The 13,276-nt window shown below is 44.1% G+C and overlaps 3 protein-coding genes across 3 annotated transcripts; 1 reads left to right on the forward strand and 2 right to left on the reverse strand.

The window, feature by feature from the left end:
• Positions 1-990: 990 nt before the first annotated feature.
• Positions 991-5,021, reverse strand: znf319b (zinc finger protein 319b). Its single transcript, XM_084476897.1, has 2 exons — positions 4,700-5,021; positions 991-3,731 (listed from the first exon to the last, which is right to left on the reverse strand). Exon 2 carries the CDS (start codon positions 3,452-3,454, stop codon positions 1,667-1,669), a length of 1,788 nt encoding a protein of 595 aa, XP_084333023.1. The 5' UTR covers positions 3,455-3,731; positions 4,700-5,021; the 3' UTR covers positions 991-1,666.
• A 382-nt stretch (positions 5,022-5,403) lies between these two features.
• usb1 (U6 snRNA biogenesis 1) lies at positions 5,404-7,823 on the forward strand. Its single transcript, XM_084476909.1, has 7 exons — positions 5,404-5,777; positions 5,863-5,999; positions 6,233-6,416; positions 6,833-6,886; positions 7,060-7,165; positions 7,297-7,377; positions 7,703-7,823. The coding sequence occupies exons 1-7, from the start codon at positions 5,611-5,613 to the stop codon at positions 7,808-7,810; spliced, it is 837 nt and encodes a 278-aa protein (XP_084333035.1). The 5' UTR covers positions 5,404-5,610; the 3' UTR covers positions 7,811-7,823.
• A 1,169-nt stretch (positions 7,824-8,992) lies between these two features.
• pla2g15 (phospholipase A2, group XV) lies at positions 8,993-13,210 on the reverse strand. The gene is made up of 7 exons (XM_084476908.1): positions 12,970-13,210; positions 11,640-11,796; positions 10,554-10,672; positions 10,337-10,435; positions 9,994-10,218; positions 9,728-9,840; positions 8,993-9,412 (listed from the first exon to the last, which is right to left on the reverse strand). The coding sequence occupies exons 1-7, from the start codon at positions 13,112-13,114 to the stop codon at positions 9,008-9,010; spliced, it is 1,263 nt and encodes a 420-aa protein (XP_084333034.1). The 5' UTR covers positions 13,115-13,210; the 3' UTR covers positions 8,993-9,007.
• Positions 13,211-13,276: the final 66 nt, after the last annotated feature.

The following is a 13,276-nucleotide window of genomic DNA, read 5'->3' on the forward strand; positions in this document are numbered from 1 at the left end:
GTTGTAGTCCTGACTGTACTACGTCCCCGCACATCCCTGTATAACAGTATTTCAAATGTTTTTCTTTTTACTGCAGAAGATCTGCATCACCCTAGTAGTGCACTCTCTCGCACACTCTCATACTCACACACAGGGAACTCTTTGAGGATCCCTATTGCATACCAATACGAGACTAAAAAAAAAAAAAGCCAAAACAAAAGAATATTTGTTCAAACATCTCACACGGCTAAAAAGTAGCAGGGGTACAAAAACAGTCGTCATTGCAGAGTGGTTACTTTTCTCCTTTTTCTCTAAGAAAGACAAAAAGCGTGACACTTTCTAACTGAACTGGCAATTGTGCTCAGATGACATCTGCATTATATACACAAGCTGAGAGAGCAACCGTAAAGGACCGGCCGACAGGAACGCCATCTCGATGGTGTTGATATTTTCAGAAACAGGGCAGCAGATGTCATGTCACATATTACTCGAGTCTATACAGAGGAATAGCGTTGGTTTCAACAATGACACGGGGGGGGTCTTCTGTGTTTGTCTGTCTTTAACAACAATGTCCGCCTCTCGTTGCGTCTGCCTTTCGCGCAAATGGGACTGCTGGGACAGAGCTTTGAAACCGGCCCATTTTGGCTGCTTGTTTGTCAAAAGTCAATGTAGTATATAGTCTGTGTCGACAAGACTACTGCTTCTGCACTGTTTGTTGGAATCATTTCACAATAACATAGGCTAAATCACACCCACACGGTTACAAAACGTAATACAAGGACCCACAAACACTGGTCGCATGAGAATCATACCGCTTTTTCTTCATACATAAAAAAGGATAAAAACTCAAACCCTGGGGAGGATTTGGTAGGGGTGTATGGATGGGTAGGGGAAGGAAAGCTAGGATGTGTGATGTGTTGGTGTCAAAATAAGAGTATATTTTGTGTGCAGGTGTATTTACACCGAGTTGGGGAAGAAACTATGGAGCAAAGTAACGGTTCAGAACTTTGTTTCTACAGGGGCGGGGGGGGGGGGGGGGTCAGTCCACATCCCAGAGACGGGTGGCAACAGTCCTCTGGAGGTAGTAACGGGCAGAAGAACAGAGTGATAGAGGGAGAAAAGGGAGTTTCATAAAAAAAAACACTCATCAGTCAAGGGCTTCTCAGGTTGGCCAGCTCATAATGGGATGGACACACTAACAAAAGGTCCTGCATATTTCCCTTTAACAACCTTTACTGCCAATTAGTTATTTACAAAAGCTTTTTTTGGTTTCTGATGGGAGGTAATTGTGATTGAAGATGATTTTACTTACTAACTGGATATATGTGCTAGAAAAGTAGTGTGGTGTAGGGATTAAATATATCTTGCGTCGCCCTGCTCTATCGCTGCAGTTAAAAAAATTTTTTTGTAAATGTATTTGGCAGTAGTCTACAGAAGGCGAATCTACAAGTAACAAAATTCTGTCAGTGGTTAACTATCTAAAAATGTAATGTCAATAAAGAGTCATAGAGGGACAAACAAAGAAAATTGGTTCCTATGGTAGAAGATTAGCAGGGACCTGATACGGATCTGAGGGAACCGTTATATAGAGGAGAGGGGGTTGCCAGGGACAACGAGTTCAATGGCGGTACAGTACTTCCGGATGTGTTTACATACAAAAACAAAAAAGGAACATAGACAAGACAAGCTAAATGCAAGAGGGCACTGGATATCCCCCTCCCTCGGCTGTATGCTGCACTGTGTGATCCTGCAGGGAGCCCAGGTCACTGTAACGTTCTCCGCACCACACGCACTTGAACTGGCCCTCACGGGAGTGAGTGGCCTGATGCTTGGTCATATGCTCCCGCTGCTTAAATCCCTTGTTGCAGTTGGCACACTTGTAGGGCTTCTCCCCAGTGTGTATGCGGCGGTGGCGGTTCAGGTCAGACACGTACTTGAAGCGCCGCTCGCATTCCGGACACTTGAGGGGCTTCTCGCGCGACGGGTCACATCGGTGCTGGACAAAGTCGGAGGAGGAGAGGAAGCGGCGGTCGCAGAGGGAGCACTTCAGGGGCTTCTCCTGGCAGTGGGAGTTTTGGTGGCGCTGCAGCGTGGAGCTCTTCTTATAGCCCTTCCCGCACACGTCACACTTGTAGGGCTTGTCCGGGGAGGCCGACGAAGGCTCGCCGCACTTGTGCCGCAGCAGCTCTCCTGACTGGCTGAACTCCTTCTGGCAGGAGGCGCACTTGAACAGGTTGTCCATGCCGTGCACATGCTGGTGGTAGAGCAGGTGGGAGGGCTGCATGAAGCCCTTGTCACACAGGTTGCACTTGAAGGGTCGGACGGTGGGGTCCTTGTGGGTGCGCCGGTGGCGCACCAATGCGTACTGCTGCTTAAAGCTCATCTGGCACTCGTCACAGTGGAAAGGCCGCTCCTCCGAGTGTGCTCGCTCATGCTGTCGCAGGTCGGACGGGCGCTTGAACCCCTTGCCGCAGGTGGCGCAGCGGAAGGGGCGAGCGCCTTGTGGGTGGCAGGGGTGGTGGAGGAGCTCAGACGACTCTTTAAAGTGCAGCTCGCACAGGTTGCATTTGAACAAGTGCTCCCCGGAATGGGCGTACATGTGGCGTACTAGGTGGGAGCGATGCTTGAAGCTTTTCTCGCACACGGCGCACTTGAAGGGCCGCTCGTTGCTGTGCGTGCGCTGGTGGTGGGCCAGGTGCGACGACTGGCTGAAAGCCTTGTCGCATGTGTCACACTTGAAGGGCTTCTCGCCCGTGTGCACGCGCTCGTGGCGGGTGAGCTCCGACAGATGCTTGAAGCCCTTCTGGCAAACAGAGCACTTGTACGGCCTATCCCGTGCCGAGGGAAATGGCAAAATGGATGAACTACTGCTGGCAGACGCCCGGTTACCGTGTGTATGATGGGAAGAGCCTGAGGTGGTGGGCGTTGGGTTGCCGGAGGTACCAGGCCGGTAGGTCTTCTCGCAGATCGAGCACTTCATTGGGTTGGTGCTGTTATGGGAGGTGTGGTGCTGAGCCAGAGAGGTTAGCAGGGAGAAGCCCATCTTGCAGACACCACATACAAAGGGTTTCTGCTCCACTTGCACACACTGGTGCTCCAGGAGGTCTGTGGCCTGGTGGAAAATCTTCATACATTGGGTGCACTGGAACGACCTGTCCTGACTGACCATGCATTGGTGCTCATGTGGGTTTGCGAGATGGGAGATATCGTGCCCACAGGCCCCACATTTGTGGCCTCCTTCATTGCCTACCTGCAGGGTGGGCTGCTGGGCCTGGGCTGGGTGTTGTTGCTGACTGTGCTGCCCTCCTCCATGGCCACCATGCTGCTGGCTGTGCTGGCCATGCTGCAGAGCTGGAGGGTCGGGCTGGAGAACAATACCGTACACGGCACAGCCCAGAGCGTTCTCAGCGCCTGGAGGGATGGCATGGACGACTGGAGGGGGAGCAACAGCATGTTGCTGCCAGGCCTCTGTCATACGGGCCCGTGTGTAGGGATTCAGCTTGCCGGTTGTTGGGACCCAACTAGGGTGTGAATAAGACAGTTTGGACAGATTGACGGCTGCAGGTTGTGAGAAATTAAATGGGAACGTTTTCACTGTTCACCAAATAGCACAAGGGCACTGGAAAAGGTTGAAGTTGACCACGTTGCAATTTATTTCTGTAACTGTACAGAGGACCGGATGAAACAGTCCAGAGATCCTGGCTATCCTAATGAAGATACAAATCCAACTCTTATGCGTCTTCAAAAGAAACCTGTATGGAAAAAACAAACGTGTTAGTTTCTCAATAGATTTTGTACAGTGGTACTTATATATATATATATATATATATATAACTACTATAGCATAAGTCACTATTTTAATCCAGAGCTTTGTAACGCTGGTCAAATAGACCAAAGGGCAGTCTTCATTTCTTAAAGTGTACAAATGACACACACACACACACACACACACACACACACACACACACACACACACACACACACACACACACACACACACACACACACACACACACACACACACACACATTAAGCTAAATAACCAATGACATTTGAAACCCTGTAGGACTAAAAGGTTCTGAAACCGAGGGCATATCTTAAACTTCCCGTGTCCGCAACCAAAAAGGCGGGTAACGCAAGCGACTACTCTTTCATATTATCCTTCGGAATCCACATCTCCTTTATGCATGCGTACCAATTAAATATGACTTTTTCAATGACCCGCCGCTGCATTGGCCAATTAAAATGACAAAACATAATCGTATCTCACACAACAACAATACTTCACACGCTAATCAGTAGCATCTACAAAAGCACAATCAATTATTCTAATATTCGATCAGCAACATAGTATTCCGTTCCACCCCTTTCGGCGCAAAAAAATAAATATGTTCAATCATTCGGGTGGAAAAGTGGGAGGCATCATAAAAGCATCTCCGTTCTTTAGACAGAAGCAGGCGTTCATTGTAACCAGGTAGGGCTAACAGCTAGCCTAGCCTCGCTAACATCAGTCCGGCACAGAAAATAGCTATCGTTAGCATGCTAGCAAGGTGCAAACCAGAGTTACTGCTTTGTCAAATCTATCGGCGTGTTAAAATATTTGGATAGGAATACTCATTTAATACAAGTCCATACTTATTTGCCATTTGTGTTTATTTATATTAGTATTGTGTCAGTAGTCGTGGTTTCGTCGTTGATAACTAGGCCCCAAAATACCTACCTTCTTCACATCCGCAGACGATTCTCCGATGCTCTCTTGTTTGAACACTGGCTCCAGGGGCGATTTTTTTCCCCGAGATTTTGGTCAATAAAATCGGTGTGACTCCCATTCGATACTCCAACTACCCGCACAAACACTATAAATGTACTCGTCTGCGTAGTTTACAGCTAAGCCATTATTATTGTTGTGAAAAAGAGAACAATTTTTTAACAAATCGCTAGCTGGCTATCGGCTAGCTTGTGAGATCCTGCCCGAGCACGGGAACATGAATATCCGAAGAGCTAATTGGCATGCTCACAAACACACCCGGAACCCTGCTATCGAGAAGTTATCGGGTACCCTGTGAGGGGCGACCAGTGCTTACAGAAAGTATATTTATTGATCGCAACAAAAACGCATATCAATATTGCCGTGGAGAATTACGTGTGATGTATTGTTTATACTCGCGAGATGCAAACGTGTTGAATTTACTTGAACTCGATCGCTAACAAATAAGCAAAACATCAACATATAAAATAAATTAAAACAAGTGATCCGTTTGGGTTAATTTGATATAAAATGAATAAAAAATATTGGGTTTACTATGAATTTAACAGAAAAATTGAAGCATTGAATAATTTGAACGCAGTGCTGAAGCGGAACCATGGAACGGAACCTATTAACGCAGCATAATGTTTCACGAGGGCGAACGACGACAGCTTGTTTACATCTCACGTAGGAAATGCATAACGCACGCGACTGATGGTACAACATTTTCCGAAAAGGAATTTGAACATCCACGTTTTCATTTGCTTGTCGTCTTGTCTTTTAACAACCGTGTTTGAGAAACACATTGGGTTATATGTAAATTATAGTTTATACGCTAACGTTAAATCTTATAAAAACTGTAAATCATAAGTGAATTATTAACAATGCTGGTTGGCTATAGCAGTAGCTCGGACGAGGAGGTTGAGAATGCAAGTGAATTAACAGATTCGACTGGTAAACGCAGAACAAGCCCAGGGTCCTTTGAAGAGGATTGTCATGATCGCTCGGAGAATAAAAAAATTAGAATCGAACAGCATGGGCCAAAAACAAGGTGTGTCCATATCAAGCAGACAACACATACAATGTGTGGAGGCCATTTGTTATAACATTTTCATTGTTATCCTCTGAATCTTCAGACTGCCTGTCCCCGGCTGTCTGTTGGCCATGTTTCCAGAGGAAGAGGGGCCAGATAATGACACGTCCCTTCATGATGGACGTATCCGTTCATTTAAGCACGAGAGAGGAAACTGGGCCACCTATGTATATTTTCCATGTAAGATCACACACATACACGTTCCATAGTCTCTGGATAATTTTGTTAATAAATGGCCAATACAGATGCATCCATTATTCCACAGCAGACAATGCTAATGTGATTAAATTAATTCCTTTGTTTCATTTGTACAACTTTGCAGTTGTTTGTGTCTGCCCCCTACCATTGCACCATCCGGGCTGTCATGTTATTTATATACTATTGACTTCTGCACACCACTCTCATCTTGGTAGACCCCCCAGACGAGGACTTCATGGAGCTGCTGGAGGAGCTGCTGGAGGCGGCAGGGGCCCACGGAGTGCTGCTGACCCAGCAGAGGGAGTTCCATCTCACCGTGTCTCAGACAGTGGTGCTGAAGCACCACTGGATCCAGCCCTTCACACAGAGCCTTAAGGCCGGCCTGACCAGCTGCAAAAGGTTAGGAGGCGGGGGTATTTTCTGTTCCAATTTCTTTCAGTAATAGATGTGGAACCTGATATACCCTTACAGCTCTTCTGGACTGGCGTTGGCTGGGTCAATTTGTAGGAGACCTGTAGCAATTTTAAAGTAATAAACATGAATGTTAATGGGATACTATAACATGCAAGTATTTTAAAATGTATGATTAGCAGTTGATTATTCCATTTTCCATTAGGACATAAATCATGTGAATCATCCCTACCATGGTGATTGAGAACACATTTTTGGGAACAGCAAGGGGTTAGCAATGAGATAAGGGTGTGGTGATGAAAGAGGGCTGCAATCATCCAAATAAAGCAATGCCATCTGTTGTGGATTATTCAGGAATGTGTCTCACTTGTTAGGAATTGATTGATGGTGTCTCTGTTTGCCAGGTTCGTTTGCTCAGCAGGATCGCTCAGGGTCTACAGTAACGCTGAGAGAACCAGGTAAAATTAACAACTGCAGATATAGTTTGTAATCAGCAGGCTTATATTCTCTTGCTATCGTTTTTTTTTTTTTACTTTGGCTCTTAGTTGTCCAGTGGTCCTTGTCTTTTTGTTTGCCCATGTCTTGCCCTGTCTTTGTTATTGTTGATGAAGCCTGTGTGTGACCCCTACAGGACATTTTTGGGAATGGAAGTGTCTGCTGGACATGCTCAGTTGGCAGAGATTATGAAAATGGTGGACAAAACTATGATAGAATTTCGCCTTGACACGTTCTATAAGGTAATTGCTTGTGACTTTTCAGGAACATTGTGAATCTATGGAGATAAACTGGTTGTAAGACAGCAAAACTTTATTTAAACCACTCTATATAGTTTTCTGTCCCTCGTCTTTCTTTTTTCCCTCTTCTCTAGGATCCATCGTTTCACGTGAGTTTAGCCTGGTGCGTTGGAGACTTCACAGCCCAGGTGAAAGATTGCCTTCAGGAATTACAGGTATTGAGAACTGAAACGTTCACACAGCCTGGGGTTGGTCCAGTGCCTCTGGTTTCAGCTCAAAGACGTTCATGTCCATTTACTGACATGAATGTGGTAAGAAAACAAAAACGGTATAGATTGCTAGATTTGTTTTTTGGCATGCATTGCCAAGGGTAGGCCCCTACCCTAGGCAAATTAAAGGTTAATGTATACAGAACTTTAACATTTGATGATAGAAACGACTTCTTGATCCATTGTCGACATAAACTAACCCATGCATACATCTGCATGTAGCTTAAGAGCTTCTAAATTATTTGTGTCCCTTATTTACTTATTTTTAAAGGGTCTGATTGACCACCATGATGAGGGTCCGTTCCTGCTGACGTTGGACTGTCAGGAGCTGCGCTGCAGGGCAGGAAACAAGACCTTCAGCTTTCCTCTGGAGTCCTGAAAACCTGATCTTTTAACAGGGGAGCAGTAAAACACTGGCGGTATGACAAACAGATGAGCCATGATGTTTTCAAATGGAAATGGAAAGTAAACAATGTCAAGAGATAATTGTTAAAAGGCTCCAGACTTCTTCCACAGACATTAGCGTAGCACTGGAAGACATTGGTTGTTCTAGCAGCCACTAAAAAGTGGTGATGTGGTTATCGAAAAATATTAACCTACCTATTTTTAGCACATCACATACTGTATATACATCCCAGCTAAATGCAATATCTATCAACAAAGTCTGGAAAGCCTAACATGTTAATGAAACACATGATATATTTTTATAAGATGTAAATAAAGCCTTAAGATTCAGTAAATGTTTAATTTACAATCTGTATAGAAGCCACAAGTATCACTACTTATTTGGAGGTGCACAAGGTGTTAATATAAGCTTCTGTGATCCTCAAATGCAAAATGTACAAACATTGAATTTTGAAAAGTACACAATGGTGATTAATTATAGTACATAAACATCATGGCAACCAAAAGGCTACAAGTTCTCCATTACTCTCTGCGAAAATAACTCCTACATCATTAGTCCATGAGCAGTATGCTTCTGTGATATTTGGCTTTGTGTTTTTGGTGTACAGGTTGAGCACGTAGTCTATAAAATGCATACAACAAAGTGTGTTGAGAATGAACTAGGAGCAGGAGTTTGGTACACAAAAAATGAGCTTTTAGGCAGTACTTTGTAAAAAAAAAAATTGAAAAAACAGAAAATCGGGATTCACATGAATATCAGCAGCATGCACAATTAAATAAAAGCAAAAGAAAGTTACTAGTCAATTGAAGAAAACAATTTTGAGGTAATGTATTGAAACAGAAAGATAAGGTCCAATGCAACTAATTTAAAAGTATATATATTTTTAAGGAAATGTATTCCCATAGGTGCTATTATAATAGCACGTATAATTGTCTTTGAGATCTTAATATATTTGTTTGAAAAAAGGTAATTGGCTAACTGTAAAACAATCAATTTTGACTTAATTAGAATAAAAATTCACTGCATTAACAATGTTCTAAAATCGACTGCACGGGACAGCAAGGCTAAATGGACCGTGTGTTTGAACATTCTAAAAAGTGGCCTTTCAAGCCAGCACGGGTTAAAAGTAGTAACAGTGTTCGGTTATGTATAAGAGTTCCTCGCTGTGCTTCATGGGGTGCACAGCAAGGTCTTGATGTAGGCCACGGTGGTGTAGTTGAGCAGCATGTCGACGTGCTCGTTTCCGGGCAGATCCAGCAGCTTCACGGGCTGACGCTGCTGTCCCACCCAGCGGGCACACTGGGTGGCGCTCCGCAGGTTGACCGTGCCGTCCCCGTCGCCCATCACCACCTCCACGGGCTCTGCGTTGGGGAACTTGTCGGAGTAGCGGAAGGTCTCGGGTGTGGGCACGCCGCTGCCGTACAGGCAGTGGATGGCCACCCCGGGCGCGGCCAGGTCCGAGACCAGTGGCTCCGTGTCCTGGCGTATCTGCCAGCCGTCGGCAAAACCCACGTCAGAGAAGAAGCGCTTGTAGTCTGCCACGGTGTAGTTGTTGGTAGGAGTCTGGATGAGGACCTGGGGGTGGTGGTGGTTTGTTTTGGGGGAGAGGGTAGAGAGGAAAAATTATGAGGCTTTTTCCTAGGCAGAAGACGTTAAGTTACTTTGTGGTGTTGGCTATTAGAGATACAGCTCATTCAATTAAATAGGCACATAAGGTTTTGATACCCCACAAGCTTGCTCCTAAGGAAGACAATGTCGTTTTTTATGTCAAAATTGCCCAGATCTCATAGGTGGAAGTTCTAGAGCATAATACACAAAATGGAAACAGATTGCTGTAAAATAATTGATAGACAGTCATTTAGTGAGCATAGACCAATGGAAAAGTCATACCTGGTTTTTGGGCCAGGTGTTGGCGTAAGGGAAGAGCCATGTGGTGGTGGTGGCACTGCGTTGTTGGGAACGCATTTTCAAGGGGCTGATGACGGGAACATGGTCGTTGTCACCTGCACGATACATCTTTCAATCAATATTCACACTCGCTTTTGACATTAAAAAACGGGCTGTAGGTACGATTTAAGACAACTACAAATCTGGTGCAATTTGTTAAAAATGGCATAGCCAGCTATTGGTGAGTGAACTGGTGTTTTTTGTCTCACCCGAGGTTACCACCCGCATGGTCTTGGCCACGCCGCCCCAGGGGGCTCCCAGGGCCACGTAAGACTTGATGTAGCGGTCCTTCCAGGCCTGGGGCTGGTTATTGAGGAAGTACAGGGTGTACATGTTGCCCATGCTGTGAGCGATCAGTACCACAGGCCCCCCAGCCTTCTCCGCCATCTCCTCGATCATCTGCTGCAGTGCCAGAAAGTACGCCTTGTTTTCATCTGAGGGACGGTTGGAGAGAGAGAGAGAGAGAGAGATGAATGTCATGAGCATTGAACAGACTTCAAGGGGAAATGAGTGGTTCTAGCAGAAAGTGTGTGTGTGTGTGTTTGTGTTTACTGGGTGCTTTTCTCCAGTCGTAGGGAGCCCCTCTGACGTCATCATCTCTGGTGTAACCCCACTCCACAAATGCCTGTACTAAGCTGAAGAAATATATGCCTACACAAGACAACACAAACAAATACACAACAAGCATTAATACAGGTATTATAAGACCAAAAATCACAACAGTCAAACACAAGAACAGATTTGTGGTATCACAGTCCGTGTGTCTTACCCAGGCTACTTTTGCTTGGGTCCAGGTACTCCACCGAATAGGTCTTTCCGAACCCAGGGACTCGTATGTCCACACCGGGCGGAGCCGAGGTGGAGTGGGTTGTTGTGTTGTAGATCAGCCTGTGATGTGTACACACACACACACACACGCAGAAACAAATCACATGCTTGAGAGGCCTCTGTTTTAAAGGAAGTACTCATTGTCCCCACTTCTGTAGAAGTGTGGATGAGCCGAGTCTAGTTATCATCAATAAGACAGAATGGGATCTCTTGTGAAACACCTCAAGGCCATCATGCTCTATGACACTATCCACCCAGAAGGACTTGCTTGTGATACGGTCTACCACATCAGACCCTGAACACCTGGGTTAAACCAAAACACACAACCCACTTATGCAGAAAATAGGATGTTGTACCAGATCTACATTTTGGGAGGAAGTGAGCTGAGTCAGAGCTCCTGCCCCGACGTTTTAAAAAACGTTTAATTTCTGTTTCCTTTCAGAGTTTGTCTCAAACTAACCAAATTTTTCAAATACCTAAAACTACCAAAATGAAGGCAGTAGCACTTCTTCGGTTCTTGTACACCTGACATATTATACCCATCATACATTATACATGTGGCCCTTGGACTTTTCAAACCCATCCCTGGTTTTCAGTAAGTGGTTGTTTATGGGGTGTATGTGTTTGACCAGAGTAGGGGGCCTCAAAGGTTAGTTTGTCTTATGTAGGCTGATAGCTTGCTTGAGGTCATCAAGGTTTATACTAACCGTACTCTGTACAAAGGCCGTGCTCGGTACACCTATACCTTGTTTTCAGTTCTGCTAGTCACTTCCTAATATTTGATCAAGCTAGTCACTTATGTATTGCCATTTCCAACTACATGTGTAAAGTTGAGTTAAATTAAGTAATGGTGTGAGTTGGTTATTTGAACTTGAGTAAGTCCTGTGTGTCTGTGTGTGTGTGTGTGTGTGTGTGTGTGTGTGTGTGTGTGTGTGTGTGTGTGTGTGTGTGTGTGTGTGTGTGTGTGTGTGTGTGTGTGTGTGTGTGTGTGTGTGTGTGTGTGTGTGTGTGTGTGAAAATGGCATACCTTATGTTGTCTATCCAGCAGTCTATGGCTACTGGGACCAGTAGCTCAAGGTTGAGCCATAGGGTGAAGAAGGAATCAGTCTTCTTGTAGCAGATGTAATGGACCACACTGGGTTTATCTAGCTTCGCTTCTAGCTGGTTCCCAAGGTCTCCAGGAACTGCAAAAAAAAAAGTTGTTTCATAATTGAGGCTAGAAATTATTGAAAATGCTGATTGATGATGGTTATGATTGAAAAGATGGTCAATTTAAAATGTAGTGTAATCTATTTAGATTCAAATAATAAATAGCTTAACTTATTTATACAACTTTATAAAACATTTAGTAAAATTTGCATTGATGTTTATATTAGTATATTTTCTGTCTGTCATGGAGAATCTGGACAACCTACTGGGTCCATGACCTACCAGTTTGCCTGGCATCATATACTGTTATTTATTCTATTGAAAAGAAAAAAAAACAATTTGGCTTTCTATTTCGATAAGAAATTGCAAACCCCATGTCTATTACGTATTTAAATTTGTAGAAACAATTTACTAATGATGACTAAGAAATGCAATTATGAGTCAAGCTTCATTGTTCAACATCTTAACCTTTGGACAGTGGAATAAGATAGGAAACTTCACCAAATAGTTAGAAATAATGAGGTCAAACTAACTTAGCTTCAGGACAGGGGGACAATTGTTTTTTTATCTGATACGGGGAATGATATTGTTATAGCACGGTATTGATTTAAGCACATACGTCTAATCTGCTTACAGAGGGCTCAGCCTTCGTAAGGGTGTATTGGGGCCTTTACCTTCACAAATACTGATCTAAATGTAGCCGTACAAAAGATAAAACATTTTTTTTGAAAAGCTAATACAGTAAGAACGAGTACATAAAGATAGCGGTATCAAGCGAGTTCACCGAAAAGCAAGCGCATGCGCCTGTGGGAACCTGGCCAAACAGAACTAAGTAAATCTTTATTCTAAAAGATTAGGAAACAGTACAACTGCGAATTATTTTTATACTTGATGTTAGCTGTTGGTTAAACGTGCTTTTCGAGGTTAGAAAAGGCTGGGTCGTTCATTTACATCCATAAAAACGTAAAAAAGTTGTTTATGCAACTTCCGATGAAGTCATATGACCACGACCACATATGACCACCTCTGCTTGTCAACATTCACCCTCCTTCAGAGTCGCGTGCAACAGATCCATCGCTAGCTGTTTACAGTCATACAAATAAGGGACTCATGTGACATACACACTACTAAACTCTTACACATCTGTTGCTTTTGTCCAGAAACAAAACAGAAACAATAGTTATTTATAGAAAGCAGTGCATACTTACTTATAACTACTGGAGGTCTTTTGGGTTGACAAGAGTTGTTGTCGGCAAATTTGTGCAGATTTTTACCGATTGTGAAACCAAAAATCAGTAACAAACAAATCATTTGGAGCACAGAGAAGACAGATGTTCCATGCCAACCGGCCATGGCTCCCAATATCTCATAACGAAGCTGTCATGATCGTGAGAGCGTTTCTGTGAATATGTAAGAGGCTAGCTTTCTGTTGTTGCTGCTGGTCTACAATCTCCAAAAGCATTCCTCTCCCGTGATTAGTGGAAATGAGATCACGAGGTACAACAACATACAACA

This window comes from Micromesistius poutassou (assembly GCF_964030765.1).
Source record: "Micromesistius poutassou genome assembly, chromosome: 13".
Lineage (NCBI taxonomy): Eukaryota > Metazoa > Chordata > Actinopteri > Gadiformes > Gadidae > Micromesistius > Micromesistius poutassou.

Bases quoted from the DNA above. Each gene is read 5' to 3' on its own strand.
- znf319b (XM_084476897.1), bottom strand. From the start codon at position 3,454: ATGACAGAGGCCTGGCAGCAACATGCTGTTGCTCCCCCTCCAGTCGTC.
- usb1 (XM_084476909.1), top strand. From the start codon at position 5,611: ATGCTGGTTGGCTATAGCAGTAGCTCGGACGAGGAGGTTGAGAATGCA. The intron at 6,417-6,832 runs GTTAGGAGGCGG...TCTGTTTGCCAG, and splicing joins GGCCTGACCAGCTGCAAAAG to GTTCGTTTGCTCAGCAGGAT. The intron at 6,887-7,059 runs GTAAAATTAACA...TGACCCCTACAG, and splicing joins AGTAACGCTGAGAGAACCAG to GACATTTTTGGGAATGGAAG.
- pla2g15 (XM_084476908.1), bottom strand. From the start codon at position 13,114: ATGGCCGGTTGGCATGGAACATCTGTCTTCTCTGTGCTCCAAATGATT. The intron at 10,219-10,336 runs GTAAACACAAAC...ACCGTCCCTCAG, and splicing joins CGACTGGAGAAAAGCACCCA to ATGAAAACAAGGCGTACTTT. The intron at 9,413-9,727 runs GTATGACTTTTC...CACCACCCCCAG, and splicing joins ACACCTGGCCCAAAAACCAG to GTCCTCATCCAGACTCCTAC.